At 44.2% G+C, this 13,756-nt stretch overlaps 1 protein-coding gene across 1 annotated transcript in view; it reads left to right on the forward strand.

Annotated features, from left to right (window-relative positions):
* Positions 1-4,784: 4,784 nt before the first annotated feature.
* SNX25 (sorting nexin 25) overlaps positions 4,785-13,756 on the forward strand; it is a gene marked incomplete at both ends in the record, with an annotated part of 93,734 nt that continues 84,762 nt past the window's right edge. Inside the window, one exon of the mRNA XM_084231029.1 lies at positions 4,785-5,168. Coding sequence (XP_084087155.1) covers positions 4,785-5,168 — 384 coding nt within the window. The remainder of the gene's footprint in view (positions 5,169-13,756) is intronic.

Consider the following 13,756-nt stretch of genomic DNA (forward strand, 5'->3'; position numbering starts at 1 on the left):
CCCTGCCCATGATAAATATGAAACATTATATATACATGTATATATACATATGTGTATATATATGTATACATAAACTATATGTATAGTTTATCAGCTCACATGGAGAAATTAGATAATAGGCAATTTATTTTCCTTCTTCGTGTTGCCCTATAATAATGGATATCAGAGTCCAGATGTCTTTGATCTTTTTTCCTTAAGTTTCCGAACATAAAAATATTTTAGTAAAATAAAGCCAAAGTTATAATACCAAACTTCCCACTGGCAATAGAGTTGTACACTATAGTCTCACCCCTGTCCTTATCCCAGCTCTTTATCTCACATGTAGGTAGAAGTAGATTGTGAAGAAGGCCCAATATATGCACCAGCAGATCACACTTTCATTAATGACCCAGGCAAAAAGAGCAGAGCTGCCCTACTGACCTCAGCTCCAATTGCTCACCCACAAAAATCATAAGCAAATAACATAATGGTTACTTGGGGGTACTTTATTATGCAGTAATAGGTCATTGACACATTGCCTTGAATTTCATGTCAAAACTTTGGTAAATTGAAGTCATCCTTTTTGCACTGTATATTTTATTGTTAATTTTTTATTCTGATAATCAGCCAACTGAATTTACAAAACTTTTCTAATTCTTTTCCTCTTTGAAGATTAGTACAAAAATATTTCTGCCTGAAAGTTTCCTAATATGATATCTTTACTTATTAATATGGAGTTCTACTCAGCATGCTATATATATGTTTGTTCTAAAATTTTGTTGAGATTCATTTTTGTTTTAGAAATAATGCAGTATTTGTCCTTCAAGATTTAGCAGTCTACTATCTGCTTTTAAAGTTTTTGTGATGTTTGTAGTTTTACGTTGTGAAACTTGATCACGTACTTATATATTTTCCTTAAACCAGACTCTGCTTGAAAATTTACAAGAAAGAGGTACAAAGACTTACTAAGTTGTTATGGTCTTAGGAACAAACTAGAATGTTATCTAGGTTTTTTTTACTCATGTTAACATATTTATTCACAATTTTTTCCCAAAGTCATCAAGGTAAACACTATGGTTTTCTCTTTAATCCTGTTGCTACCTCCAAGGTGCGCCAGGGAGTTTAAGGAGAAATACACTAAATAGTGAGCCTCCCCTGGTGGTGCAGTGGTAGAGCGCTGGGTTGTGAGGCTGCCCGCAGCCTGGGCAGCGCCAGTTCGATCCCCAGCCACCAGCAAGGGTCCCCCCACACACACACACAAAAAAAAAACAAAACTAAGAAATACACTAAATAGTAAAGGAGAAGATACATCGCACATTTTGACAAAGATTGTGTGTTGTCTACCTACCTATACTGTCTAATGATTTAAACGTCAGTTTTTCACTTATCTTAATTTTATTCATATAATATTGCAGTGCGTTAAGACAAATGTCCTTCTCATCTTACCTAAGAGAATAATGAAAATAGCCTATACGGCATTCAATTATGGCCTTTCTGAATGCACTGATTATAAGGAAAACGAGGCATCCCTGCTTAGTTTGCTCTTTAACCTTTAGACCGGGTAGGACTCAACATGGAGTTCGGGATTCTAAAGATTCATAGACCTCTGGTTTTTAAAACCTAACTTAGAGCCTCATCTTTCACTGCATTTCCTGATCCCGTCACTCCCTTGTTTGTACCCCTTTTCGTACCTTTCAGTATTTGTCAAACTTATATGGGGTAGATGCCCAGGAAACACTTCTTAAGTAAATGCATGAAGTGTCAATGCTGACTTAGCAGCAGTATGGCACCTACTTTAGGGGTTTTATGACAAAGGTGTGTATATCACTGCAGGATAAACCAGTGAGCTGGAAAGATCATGGTCTGAAGAGTTATGGACCAGCTCTCAGTAAAAGTCAGACCCCTTCACTGATTCAAATTATAGTCACTTAGCACTTGTCATGGGGCTACTATTCTCACTAAGAAAAAAAAGCATCCTGTTTTTTTCTCCTCTGTAATATAGATGTGCTAAATGACAGATTTTTAAGGAACTACCATGGAATAGTGGCCAGATGCACAAGCTTTAAAAGCCAGTCCATTTGGGATGATAACCAAATCCTGGTTAGCTTTCTAATGTTGAGTAAAGTTACTTTATCTTATGAGCCTCTGTTTTCTCAGGTATAGATGAAGATAACATCTATCAGTGTTGTTGTTACTATTGAAAGTATGTCTAATGTTTAGAATAATGCCTGGCACAGGAAAAGTGCTCAATTAGTTACTACTATTGTCAGCTATGGATTTAAATTGGAAAATTTAGCTAAGCCCTCAGCACCTAGTCCCTGGCTTGTAGGTGATCAACAAATATAGTTATGATTGTTGGTAATAATAACAAGCTATCATGCCTTATTTGAAATGATTTAGCTTTGTAGGGTATACTTTGAGAAACCCAATTGGGATGAATATTAACAACTTTTATCTTGACTAACAAGGCGTGAGAATAAATATTTTTTATAAGAAGTTTAACAAAGTGCCTAGTTTTCTTTTTTTTAAATAGATTTTTTTAAAGATTTATTTATTTTTATACAAGAACTAGGGTACAGGCCCAGAGGCATGGGAGGGTGAGAGGATTCACCAGAGACAGAGCAGGGAGCAGAACAGGCAGACTGACCAAAATACACTGCTGAGGGGAACAGCGGGCACGACAGGAGATGTCTGCTGCACCATGTGGGTATCTCCCTGGCCAGCCAGGAATCAAACCCGCACTGCAAAGGCTGCGGACAGCTTCACAGCCCTGTGCTCAACCTGCTGCACCACTGGGAGGCCCTCTTTCTTTTTTAAAAAGACTTTTTATTTTATTTATTGTAGAAGAACTGGAGTACAGGCCAGAGGTGCAGGGTGTGAGAGGACTCACAGAGACAGAGTAGAGAGCAGAACAGGCAGATCTGCTGAAATACACTGCTGAGGGAGCAACCTGAGAGACAGGAGAGGTCTGCTCTGCCCTATGTGGATTAGCTCCCTAGCTGAGGATCCAACTCATGCTATAGCTACTGTAAACACTGAGACTTAACCCTTAGGCCACCAGGGAGGTCCCTCAAACAAACAAATGAAAAAATTAAAAACGACAAATGCAAATGCATTTGTATATAGTTTCATAAAATAATTCTTTTCCATTGTGTTTTGCTAGAGCTAAATGTTAGGGATCATTTTTTAGAACTTTTTTAATTTATCTCCCACTTGAAATCCCTGTTATGTCAGGGAAATTTAATATGAAGCCGTGGACATACGGGTGGACCATGTGTGTCTGGATGCCAGTTTTTATTCTTTTGAACAATAACGTCTTGAATAATACTGTCCTTAAAGAGAAAAAAGTATCCACTAAGTACTTAAGTTTACTTTGTACGATGGCTGTATTTTTTTCATGATTGACGGTTGTATTTTTTTTCATAATTGAAATGCCACAGTAATAGAGCTTACGCACAGATGGGATGATTCCTTATAAACACAGTACAGTCACAGCTTTTGGAAACATGCTTATTTTTTAAATTGTGTAGGAGATAACAACCTATTGGAAAAAACAGTGCTTCTTATAATGTTGAAATTTTTCATGATTGCCACATGGACAAAGTTCTAGGGGCTTCACTTTTAGAGTAAAAATTTCCCATATTAACTTCTGATTGCTTTCCTCATCTATTTCCTTCCTTTCCTTTCTTCTCTTTCCTAAACTTGATTTTCCCTATCACCCTCCATCCCTTTTAAAAAATCATCCATCTTTTTTAGAATTCTTTACTGAAGATACGCCTTCTGCCTTATTGGTCTTAGCAACAATTACTCGTATTTATGGAGCATCCTGGCATCTTCTGAGTGTCTGTGTATTTAGGTTGGGAGCATGTTAGCAGAAGGAAACGTACTCTAAAAATGATTTGGACCACTTTCATTTGCGTGGGTAATAGCATTTGTACGGAATCCTTGGCAACAAAAATACAGGGAATTGGAGCCAAAGTGATTATGGCAGCTGTGTACACCCTCTGGCACCAGGCAGGCTTTGGGGGGCCTTTCCGAGGAATCGCAGACTTCCTGCACTCCCCCACCTTTGCTTCCCTCCCGGAGGCCGCCGCGGGATGGGCCCGGGAAGGCTGTCCTGGAGAACTGGGTTAAAAGTAAGGAGCGGGAGCACCTGGCTCCAAGATTTCGTTTTCACCTAAAGAGCGGGTGAAAACAAGGGGGTTTGTCCGCGTGGGGCGTTGAGGCGCCCCCGGCATCACCTGAGCTCGAGAATGACAGACGCTCGGACACCTGCAGCAAAATTTTCCATCCCCAGACGGCGCCCCGGGGGGCGGGGGCGCGCAGGGAGGAGCAGTGCTCGCCGCGATTGGTCGCGCCCCTCACCGCGGGTCGGACCCCGCCCCCGCCCCGCGCGGCGGGTGGGGGGCGGGGACGGGGGGGGGACGGGGGAGGACAGGGGGGCGGGCACCTCCCCGCTGTCACTCAGCGCCGCGGCCGCTCCCCGCCCCGCGCCGGCCGCGCACTTCGGGCGCCCCCGCCCCCCCCCGCCCCCGCAGCGCTCGGGCCGCGCCGGCTCCGTCCCTCCCCCGGCCGGGCTACCTGGGCGCGCCCCGCGGCAGCTGCGGGCCCGGCGCCGGGTGGCGGCGCTCGGCGGCGTCTGTGCAGCGGCTCCCTCGGCGGCGCCGGCGCGGGCATGAGCGCGGGCTCCCTCGGCCTCCGGAGCGGCGAGGGGCGGAGGCGCCGCGCGGAGGCCGCCGTCCAGGGCCGCGCCGGGGCGCCGCGGGGCGGGAGATGTGCCTGTCCCTAGCGGCGCCGGAGGCAGCATGCACCCCGCGGTCGCCGACAGCCGCGGCGCCGGCCGCCCCCCCGCGCCGGCCCCGGGCGTCCCGGGCGAGCGGCGGCCGGAGCCCCGGGAGGACGCGGCGGCCCCGGCGGTCCCGGCGCGGGGCTGGCGGGTGCCCGTGGCCGTGGCCGCGGCCGCCCTGGCCGCCGGGGTCCTCGCCTGCCTGCCCGGCTGCGCGCCGGCGGCCGGGGGCGCGGGGCCGTGCGCCGTCCTGCTCCGGCTCAGCCTGTACCTGGGCTGCGCCGCGGCCGCCTTCCTGCTGGGGACCCTGATCGCCCTCGTCGGCCGCAGCCCGCGAGCCCCGCCGCCCGACTTCGCCGCCGCCTGGAGACGGCTGGCCCCGGCCGCCCGCGGCCCGCGCGCGGTGAGTACCGGTCTCCGCGCCGCCTCGCGCTCCCGGGCCTCGGCCCGACGCTCCCGGCCTCCGGCCCCGACTCCGCGCCTCGCCCGGGAGCGGAAGCCGGGCGCCCCCGGGGCGGGGTGGTCGGCCGGGCGGCGGAGGCGAGCGGCGCCCCGGCCCCGCGGGGGGCGCGCTCCGGGCCGGGCGGCGGGGGGACCCGGCGGGCGGGGGCTGGGGACTGGGTCGCTCGGCCCCCACCCTCCGTGACAGCCCCGGCCGTTGGATGAGCTTGGCCCGTTGCGCTGTCGCCCAGCGGTGGGGGAGCGCTGGACGGGGCCCCACAGATTTTGGGGTGCGCAGCCGCTGCTTCCCTCTGGGTCATTGTATTTGGTTCTTCTAACCGTTCTCTATGGGAGGCAACTTTGCGTCCTTTTCCAGCGGGGAAACTTGGCGCGGAGAGCTGAACTTGACTTCGGCCACCCACCCGGCACTTCACACCCGAGCCTGTGTCCACTTTTTGCCTCACCATCCTCCTGCCACCATGTTGATAAATAATGCAGCCCAGGCTGGTTTGTAGTCCACCGAGGGGAGACCAGACATCGCTGTAGTTTGCAGCAGAAGCAAAGCTTCTGCAGTGAGGAAGGGGTCCCTTAGGGCAATGGTGGGGGACTATCAAAAAGAAGGATGTTTCAAATGAGCTTGTTGTTTCCTTAGTGCTAAACCATCTCCCAGTTTGCTCTTACAGCCCTTTAAAGGAAACTTGATTGATTCTGTCTTAACTTGGGGCTCCCTGGCTCACTGCTTGACCGAATGATGCTATCATTAAGCTCAAATTGCCCAAGCATTTTGCAGCCAAGGAAATGGTACTGGGTCAAACTTGGCAAGAATATTTGTTGCGTTTCTTCCTTTATAAAAGTCATCACACGCCTCCAAAATTACCCTTTTCTGAGTCTGTTCAGACTGCAAGACTGAAGGTGTCATCAGAACATTTTAGAGCTTTGACAGAGAATGATAACTCTTAGTTGGGGTGAAGGGTAAGGACTGCATCCAGGGGAGAGGGAGGATGTGGTTCCAAGTGGAACCTTGATTAGTGCCCCCAATTTGCAGGCCTTTGGAAAGAGGTTTATTAAGGTAAAACCCACAAGGGAGCCTTCCAGTTACATAAGTAGTTGTCATAATTGTGATTACTAAGTTTCTGAACAGAAAAGTTCACTGTCAACTATGACGGGTTCTTCTAGGATGTAGTGGTTTTTCTCGGTAGGTGCACTTTTGAACATTTTTTTTACTTTCTCAGGGGCGGGGATGGCAGAAGCTGCTCATCTCTAATGGCTCCCCAACTCTACTTTAAATGCCCTTGTCTAACTATGGTGATGGTGCACAGGTGAATTGGTGTTGGGAATTTTGCGGGGACTACACCTGCAAAGAGAAATCCTGCATGTTACAAAAAGGAAGAACGATGTAAAATATGTATAAAATAAAATAAAAAATAAATGCCTTTGTCAATAACAACTTTCTTTTAGAATTTTTTTCCTTCTATAAAGGGTTGTAGGTAAGACAGTCAGGCATCTTTACACAGTAGGTGGTTAGCAATTCATTATATCAAGGAACCGGCACTAATGTTTTTGTAAGTATAGTACCAAAAATTGCTTTTGTCTATTTCTTTTAAAAACCATCACTTTGCTGTTTTTTATACTAATTTAGCAAGGGTGGATGTATTTTTTCCCTCTACAATAAGAAATAAAGGCCCTCTGATTTATACTTTCTGGTTTACTGATCTATAAATGACATTCCAGTTTTTTAGAGGACTGTAAGAAGTTATAATTCACTCAGTAGATTTTTATAAAGTATTTTGTATCAATCAGGTTCTATTCTGGTAGCTGGGATTGAATCAACAAGACACAAAAATCCTGCTCTACAAATTGTAGTCTTATGGGAGGTCAGATAATAAATGAGATTCCATTGAATAGTGATAAATGCTTATGAAACTGAAAGTATAAAAGAGTTAAGTGATTAAGAGTGCCTAGTAAGAGGGGGAGGGATTTAAATAGTGAGGTCAGGGTCAAAGGCTGGGCTTATCACTGGCAGCCCTATATCCTGGGTTATCACTCAGTTTCTTAGAAAATGCATTCCCCCCAGCTTCATAGTTCACTTGTGCCCTTGGGTAAATAAAATGTGGATTATCATACAGAAAGATGGTATAGAGAAAATTGTACATCACAGGTGACAGAAAATGAAGGGTATGTAATCTAAACATAGGAAGATTTCAGGTAATAAAGAGGTGAAATATAATTTAAGGATTACATAAGAAAATGAACACATTAGGAAATTCACATTCTAAGTTATGTGTTACTTAGAGTTGAGGTGTGTATTATTCACATAAAATTCTATTTTTTAAAAGCAGAATTGGTGCACCCTCAAGCCTTTAGTTGTGCTGTATTTCCAATGATTTGTTTTTAGCTTTTTTTTTTTTTCTAATGTTCTCTTCTTTATGAATGGAAGCATAAGCATGTGGTGTAGTTTAAATAACTGAGTTCTGTGGGGGAAGGCGCTGGACCACACAGGTCATTTAACATATGTGGAGGGGGAGGCTGTTTAGTAGTGAACCAAATGGTGCCTCTTAAGATAGCAGTGACTGCTTTACTACAGAAATTTTGAATCAACATGAAGAAAATTATTCTCTCTTATTATACATTTTGGATTCTTCTAGTGTCAACTTGATAATGTCAGACACTAAGGTCTGACACCCTGTCCTTTCTTCCTTCCTTCTCTCCCTGCCTCCCCCTTCCTCTCTCTTCTACAGGTAAAAAGAATGTGTAGTCTCTCTTCAGAGCAGGCAACAAGAGAAGACTGAACTAAAAGGGAAAAGGTGTTTCATGTCTAGGAGGGTTCAGATGCTTCCACATGCATCACAGAGTAGTTACTGACTGGGCTGCATGAAGTTAGGACCTATGGTTGACACCTTTCCTTATTCTTTGCTTCTGGAGATGCTCAGGAAGCATCTGCTGATGATAATGAAGAAAATTATGTCTCTTTGTGGTCACTAACTTTAGTGCTTTCCCCCTCCAATTAATCTGGTGTCTCTTGGATATCGCTAATGAGCAAGAATTTTGGTTTTGCTTGGGGTAAGCACTGCTGATTAAAGTAGTAAAAATAACTTTCATCACAGGTAGAAAGACTCTGCAGTGGTATATTCAAGTACTTAGAAGCTTTTGTGAAGGTCAGGAAGGTTGGCACTAGTTTTGACAGTTCATATCTGTGCCCACTTCAGAAAAAGTAGGCCTGCAGATTGGAGATGCGGTGATGCTGTGGGGTGGCCTGCTCCTGGTGTGCAGTTGTTAGTTTAGCCTGAGGAGGCTAGCATAGTATGGCATTCCTAGTGCAAGGGTATATGCCTTCCCGGTTAACTCACCTGGACCAAGAACCTCAGATTCACTAGCTACAGTTCTTTGACATGTACATGATCCAACTGTTAGGGGGAAACCAGGGCAACCACAAGAGAAATAGGGAAAAAATTGAGTCCCAATAGTTTAGCAAACTTACTATCATTTCTGGACCAGCAGCTCAAGGTGCATTTTCTTATAATGGAGAAAGGAAAATTATTTCTTACATTTTGACAATAGGAAGGTAAGAGAATAGCTTCTGTGTCAGTTATTCTTTCACAGAGCCTAGATTTTTCTTTTATTCTTTAGTTTATTAGATGCCTCTTGATTTTAGGCACCTCTTGATTTATGTTTAATAAGTCCAAGTAAATAAGCAGTTAATTAATGAGTATTGGAGGGCTGATATAAGAAAGTTCATACTAGTATATGGGAAACTAAAGTCCACTGCCATGTGAAGAAAACATTGAAGACTTCAGATTTAGGCAGGTAGGAAAGTTCAAGAGCTTATCAAATCGAAATAGGCTTTTGCCGAATGTCTGCTATTTTGATCTTGTTAGATTGTTTTTTTTTTTTCTTTTTTTTTTTTGCTTGCTTGGTGTTGAGTGCAGTGCCAGCTGCATAATCATCTCCAATAGATGGATTTTGCCGGAATGAATGGATTGTTGTTTGAGATGAGAACAAATTTAAGTTCTAGATTTGAAATTTCAACCACAGTTTCCTAGCCAAAGAGCAGAGCCTTGCAATAGGTGTCATTAAGAGCTTGGATAATTGCTTTCTGTAAGTGCATGGCAATTTTTAGTGTTGGGGAGGATTCCAAGATGAACAAGACACTCCCTGTCCCTGCCATCTCAATCTGGGTAGATCCGACTGACAGAGAAGACAGAACAGGAGTGCAGATGTTTACAGAGACAGTAAAAACATTCACATAGCTCTTCAGGACTCCGGTTGGTTTGGGTAGGGCTTCTAGAAGTCCTAAATGGGTTCTTTTTCTAATATAAAAGTTCTTTGAGTAAAACAAACTTAATTTAGTTACTTGAGGGAAAAAGGAAAAGAAATGGGAATTAGGGAGACTATAACAATCTCTTTGTGACTTTCCTTTATTATGCTAATGTGATAAACTAATGCTCAATAATCTGATAACAGATAATGTCATAGTACACTTACTGCCTTCAAAATGTTTGCTTGTATTTTAACTAGATTTAAGTGATGGTGTCTAGTGGGAAAAAATTTTTGGAGCAAGATGACTTTTTTGCAAATCCCTTAAGTTATAGGATCCTACCTAACTCTATGTACTATTCATAATTTTTTCTATTTAATTTTTGTATGGATTACCCAGTCACATAGTTTAAAAAACAAAGCATGTAATACAGTGAAAAAATATTCCCTACAGGCAGCCATTTTTTTTTTTTTTTTTTTTTTAAGATTTATTTATTTTTCTAAATTTATTTATACAAGCACTGGGTACAGTCAGAAGCGCGGGAGGGTGAGAGAACTCACCAGAGCCAGAGCAGGGAGCAGAGCAGGCAGAAGGACCGAAGTACACTGCTGAGGGGAGCAGCGGGCGGCAGGAGAGGTCCGTGAGCCATGTGGGACCCTCCTCCTCCGGTGGTGGCCGGGGAGCAGCCGGGGGGGATCAAACCGGCGCCGCAGAGGCTGCGGGCAGCTTGGCAACCCAGCGCTCAACCGCTCTGCCACCGGGGAGGCCCAGGCAGCCATTGTTAATAGTAGTTATTCCAGATACCCGTTATACATAGATAAGCAAATACAAATGTATATTCAAAAAGAGGTTTTTGAGACCTATAATCTTTTGAACAGAAGGAAAAATATTTATTTTCTGTTTCTTTATTAAAGAAACTGTTCCCCAAGATTAGTGAACATAAAATGAATTTATATATGAATAGTGATACCTTCAAAGTAGGAGGATGAAATAAAGGATTAAGCCTAGAACATAAAAAAAAAAAAACTTAATCAGAAATAGCAAATATATCCTAGGAAATGAAGAGAAGGTATGTATTTGAATTCAGCAAAACTGTCTAAAGGAAGCAATGTATATTGCTTCCTTTAGACAGTATCAACAAAATAGACCAAGCAAATTGTTCTTGAGCCAGTTACATGTACCATTTGGGATTTAATAAAAAGTGAGTTAATGAAGCTGTGTGAATTGAGCATATATTCAAGAGTGAATGAGATTCTTCTTTTGATACTGTCATTAGTTATCATTACAGATAGGTGCCAGAATCCTTCCAAAAGTGTTTTAACAGTATCTTTACACTATTAATTCAGTCCCATTCCGAAGGGTCCCCGTGTTTATTCACAAAGACCAAAGCTTCCCACTTGAAACTTCTGAAGAGCCTAAATTCTTTCTGGTCACCTATAGGAGGTTTATTTCTGACTCTTCTCTTGAGTTTTCAGTTGCTTTTGTTTGGGGATCATGCTCTGATGTCAACTTAGTAATTGAAAGTTGACTTCTTAAAAATATCTTAGGTTTCATTTTCCAGCCATGTAATTCAGGAGGTAGAAAGTGCCCTAAATCCTTAAGATGTGAGAGTTCCCTTGTCAAACTGGTACCAAGAATTGTACTGAAAAGGTGACTCAGCAAGTTTGGTGCTGAGGGTTCAGGCTTTAGAAAATGAATAGTGTCTGTGGAAGGTTATTATTGTTAAATAGATGGCTTACAAACTTGTTGATTTTTTTTTTATTGTGATTTTTTGCTCTTGAAAGAGAAACATTTGCAAACTTGGAATTTGTGTTTCTACAATTTCACTGTTAGGTGACTTTCCAAGCTAGGGTTGGTCCAGTGATGGGGGTAAATAGGTAGTTTCAAGGGGTGGACTTCTCAGGCTACCCACCTCCTCCCCATGTTACTTATTTACACACCCTCCTTTAGTTCTGGGGTGTGTACTTGTGTTAGCATGTAACTGAAGCCTCCCCTGGGGCCCCCAAACTTGTGCTCTCTAAGGGGATCCAACCATCTGTGTGCACAAAGACAAAGCATATTTTCTCTTAGTGTGAAATAACTTTTAATCAAATTAGTGTGCATAGAAAAGGGAAGAAAGGATAACAGTTTCCCAATAAAACATCCAAAATCACCCATTCCGTTGTGGGTATGTGTCCAGCCAAATAGGGTTGACACAAAATGGGCTGTGGAGGCCCAAAAGCTTGCCACCAGTCTAAGGCACCTTCTGGCAGAGAACCCTAAGAAAGTGGCAAAAGGGGCGAGGCAAATCTGGGATGAAAGGAGCAAAATCAAAGTAAAAATCAAGTTAACAGCTGCCATTGTCAGCTTTCCCACGTCGGACCCACGTGTGTCTTCCAAGTGTCTCCTTCTATGTCACACAAATCCCTGGTGCAAGTCTAAAACCTAGAAGCAAGTGCCCTTCTCCACATGTCTTTCCAGAGCCCACTTGCCTTCTATGTTTTATAGCTTCACCTAGCCACTCAGTTCCGCCCCTGGCTCCCAATACGTAGTCTCAGGTGACTGCATGTAAACGCTGGCGGTGGCTGTGGCAGGGAACATGATACTTCCCCCTATTATAGAGATGTCTCTGTTACACTTGCAGTGTTTCTCCAAACACAGTGGAGCTTTTTAGAAAACCCAGTGGGTTTGCTTGTATTTTGATGGACTTCTGGCTCAGGTGTCACTTTGGGAGACACATTGGGAGACTTTAATTAAGCACGGGAGATCTGCCTGCTCTGTCCCTAGGGCTGGCCCAAGCTCTTCAGTTTCTCTGGGACTAGCCAGTACTGGCACGTTTGTCAGCCAGCCTGGATATTCCATGCATGAGTAGCTACAAACTGGATATAAACAAAAATGAATATGGCAACTCTCAAGTAAAACTAGCCTTTAGGCCAAGGGGGTGGAAGAAGACAGAGGAATTGATTAGACTACAAGGATCTATTTAATATATTGTGTACTTTAGTGTAGAATATACCTCTTAGAAAATTAAATAGAATTTTACAAATACTTATTTCTTTTCTTTTTTTTTTTATTTATACAAGAGCTGGGGTACAGGCCAGGTGTGCGGGAGGGTGAGAGGATTCACCAGAGACAGAGCGGGGAACAGAATAAGGAGACTGACGAAATACACTGCTGAGGGGAGCAGTGGGTGAGACAGGAGAGGTCTGCTCGCCATGTGGGTTGCTCTGAGGCTGGCAGGGATTGAACCGGCACTGCAGAGGCCGCGGACAGCTTCACAGCGCTGCGCTCAACCGCCTGCGCCACCAGGGAGGCCCACAAATACTTGTTTCTAAAGGAACCTAACTCTGAAGTTTTTACCCACCTGTAGGTATCATTGAGGTTATATGAAGTAGTAACTACAGTTCTGTAGGTGTTTGTTTCGTTTGCTCATGCAAGTCTCACTCTGCAGTACCCACACCCCCCCGCCCGCCCGCCCCTTTCTTTGACTCCACAGGCTCTATCTCATGTATTTGTGAGTAACTTATGTTCTTCCATTTCTGGTGCCTGTGCTTTCTCTGCCGTCAGCGCAGCCATTCTGTGAAAAAGCACATCTCCTGTTGAGCTGGTACTGTCTCAGTGCCTCCAAATGGATTTCCAGGAGTGCTTGGGCCGTATTATTTTTTTCTTAATCAAAGCCATATTATGTGCTTTATGGAAGACAGAGTGTAGCCCTATTTCTCTCTTTCAGGCAACTTTTTAAGTTTTGTTTTTGTTTTGTTTTGTTTTTACCTTGTTATAGAAGCTTATACCCCTGTTTTCTTATTCCTCTGTAGCGCCTCTCTCCACCTGGCCCCCAGCATCACCTGGGATCACCTTTTGGCCTTTTTCTCTCCTAGCTCCAAAACTTTCTGCAGTCTCTGTCCTTGAGCAAGCTCCCAGCCGCCCCAACACATGCTCTACCTTCCCACAGGCTTCTTCCTTCTGTGCAGATCAGCTGGTGCAGAATTATATCTTTGAGGGCTGCAGACCCTCTGCCTGCTTGTGAGATGTGAAATTGAAATTTCAGTGTGTTTTTGTTCTGAGATTTTGACCCCCAGATTTTGACTAAGTTGCCTAGTTTTCCAGATTGAATTTTGATTATTCTGGAGATACTTTTTTTTTTTTTTTTTAATTCCCCATAGGCAGTGTCACCTTTGAGCTCCCTCCAGTAACCATCTCTGCACTGAGGATTAGATGTATTCCTCAGAGTCAGATCTCTTTTTGGGCCTCACACTTATTCCACTCTTTAACTTGACATTTCCACTTAGCACTCTCAGTGGTATCTGGAACTCAAC

This window comes from Talpa europaea (assembly GCF_964194135.1).
Source record: "Talpa europaea genome assembly, chromosome: 4".
Classification (NCBI taxonomy): domain Eukaryota; kingdom Metazoa; phylum Chordata; class Mammalia; order Eulipotyphla; family Talpidae; genus Talpa; species Talpa europaea.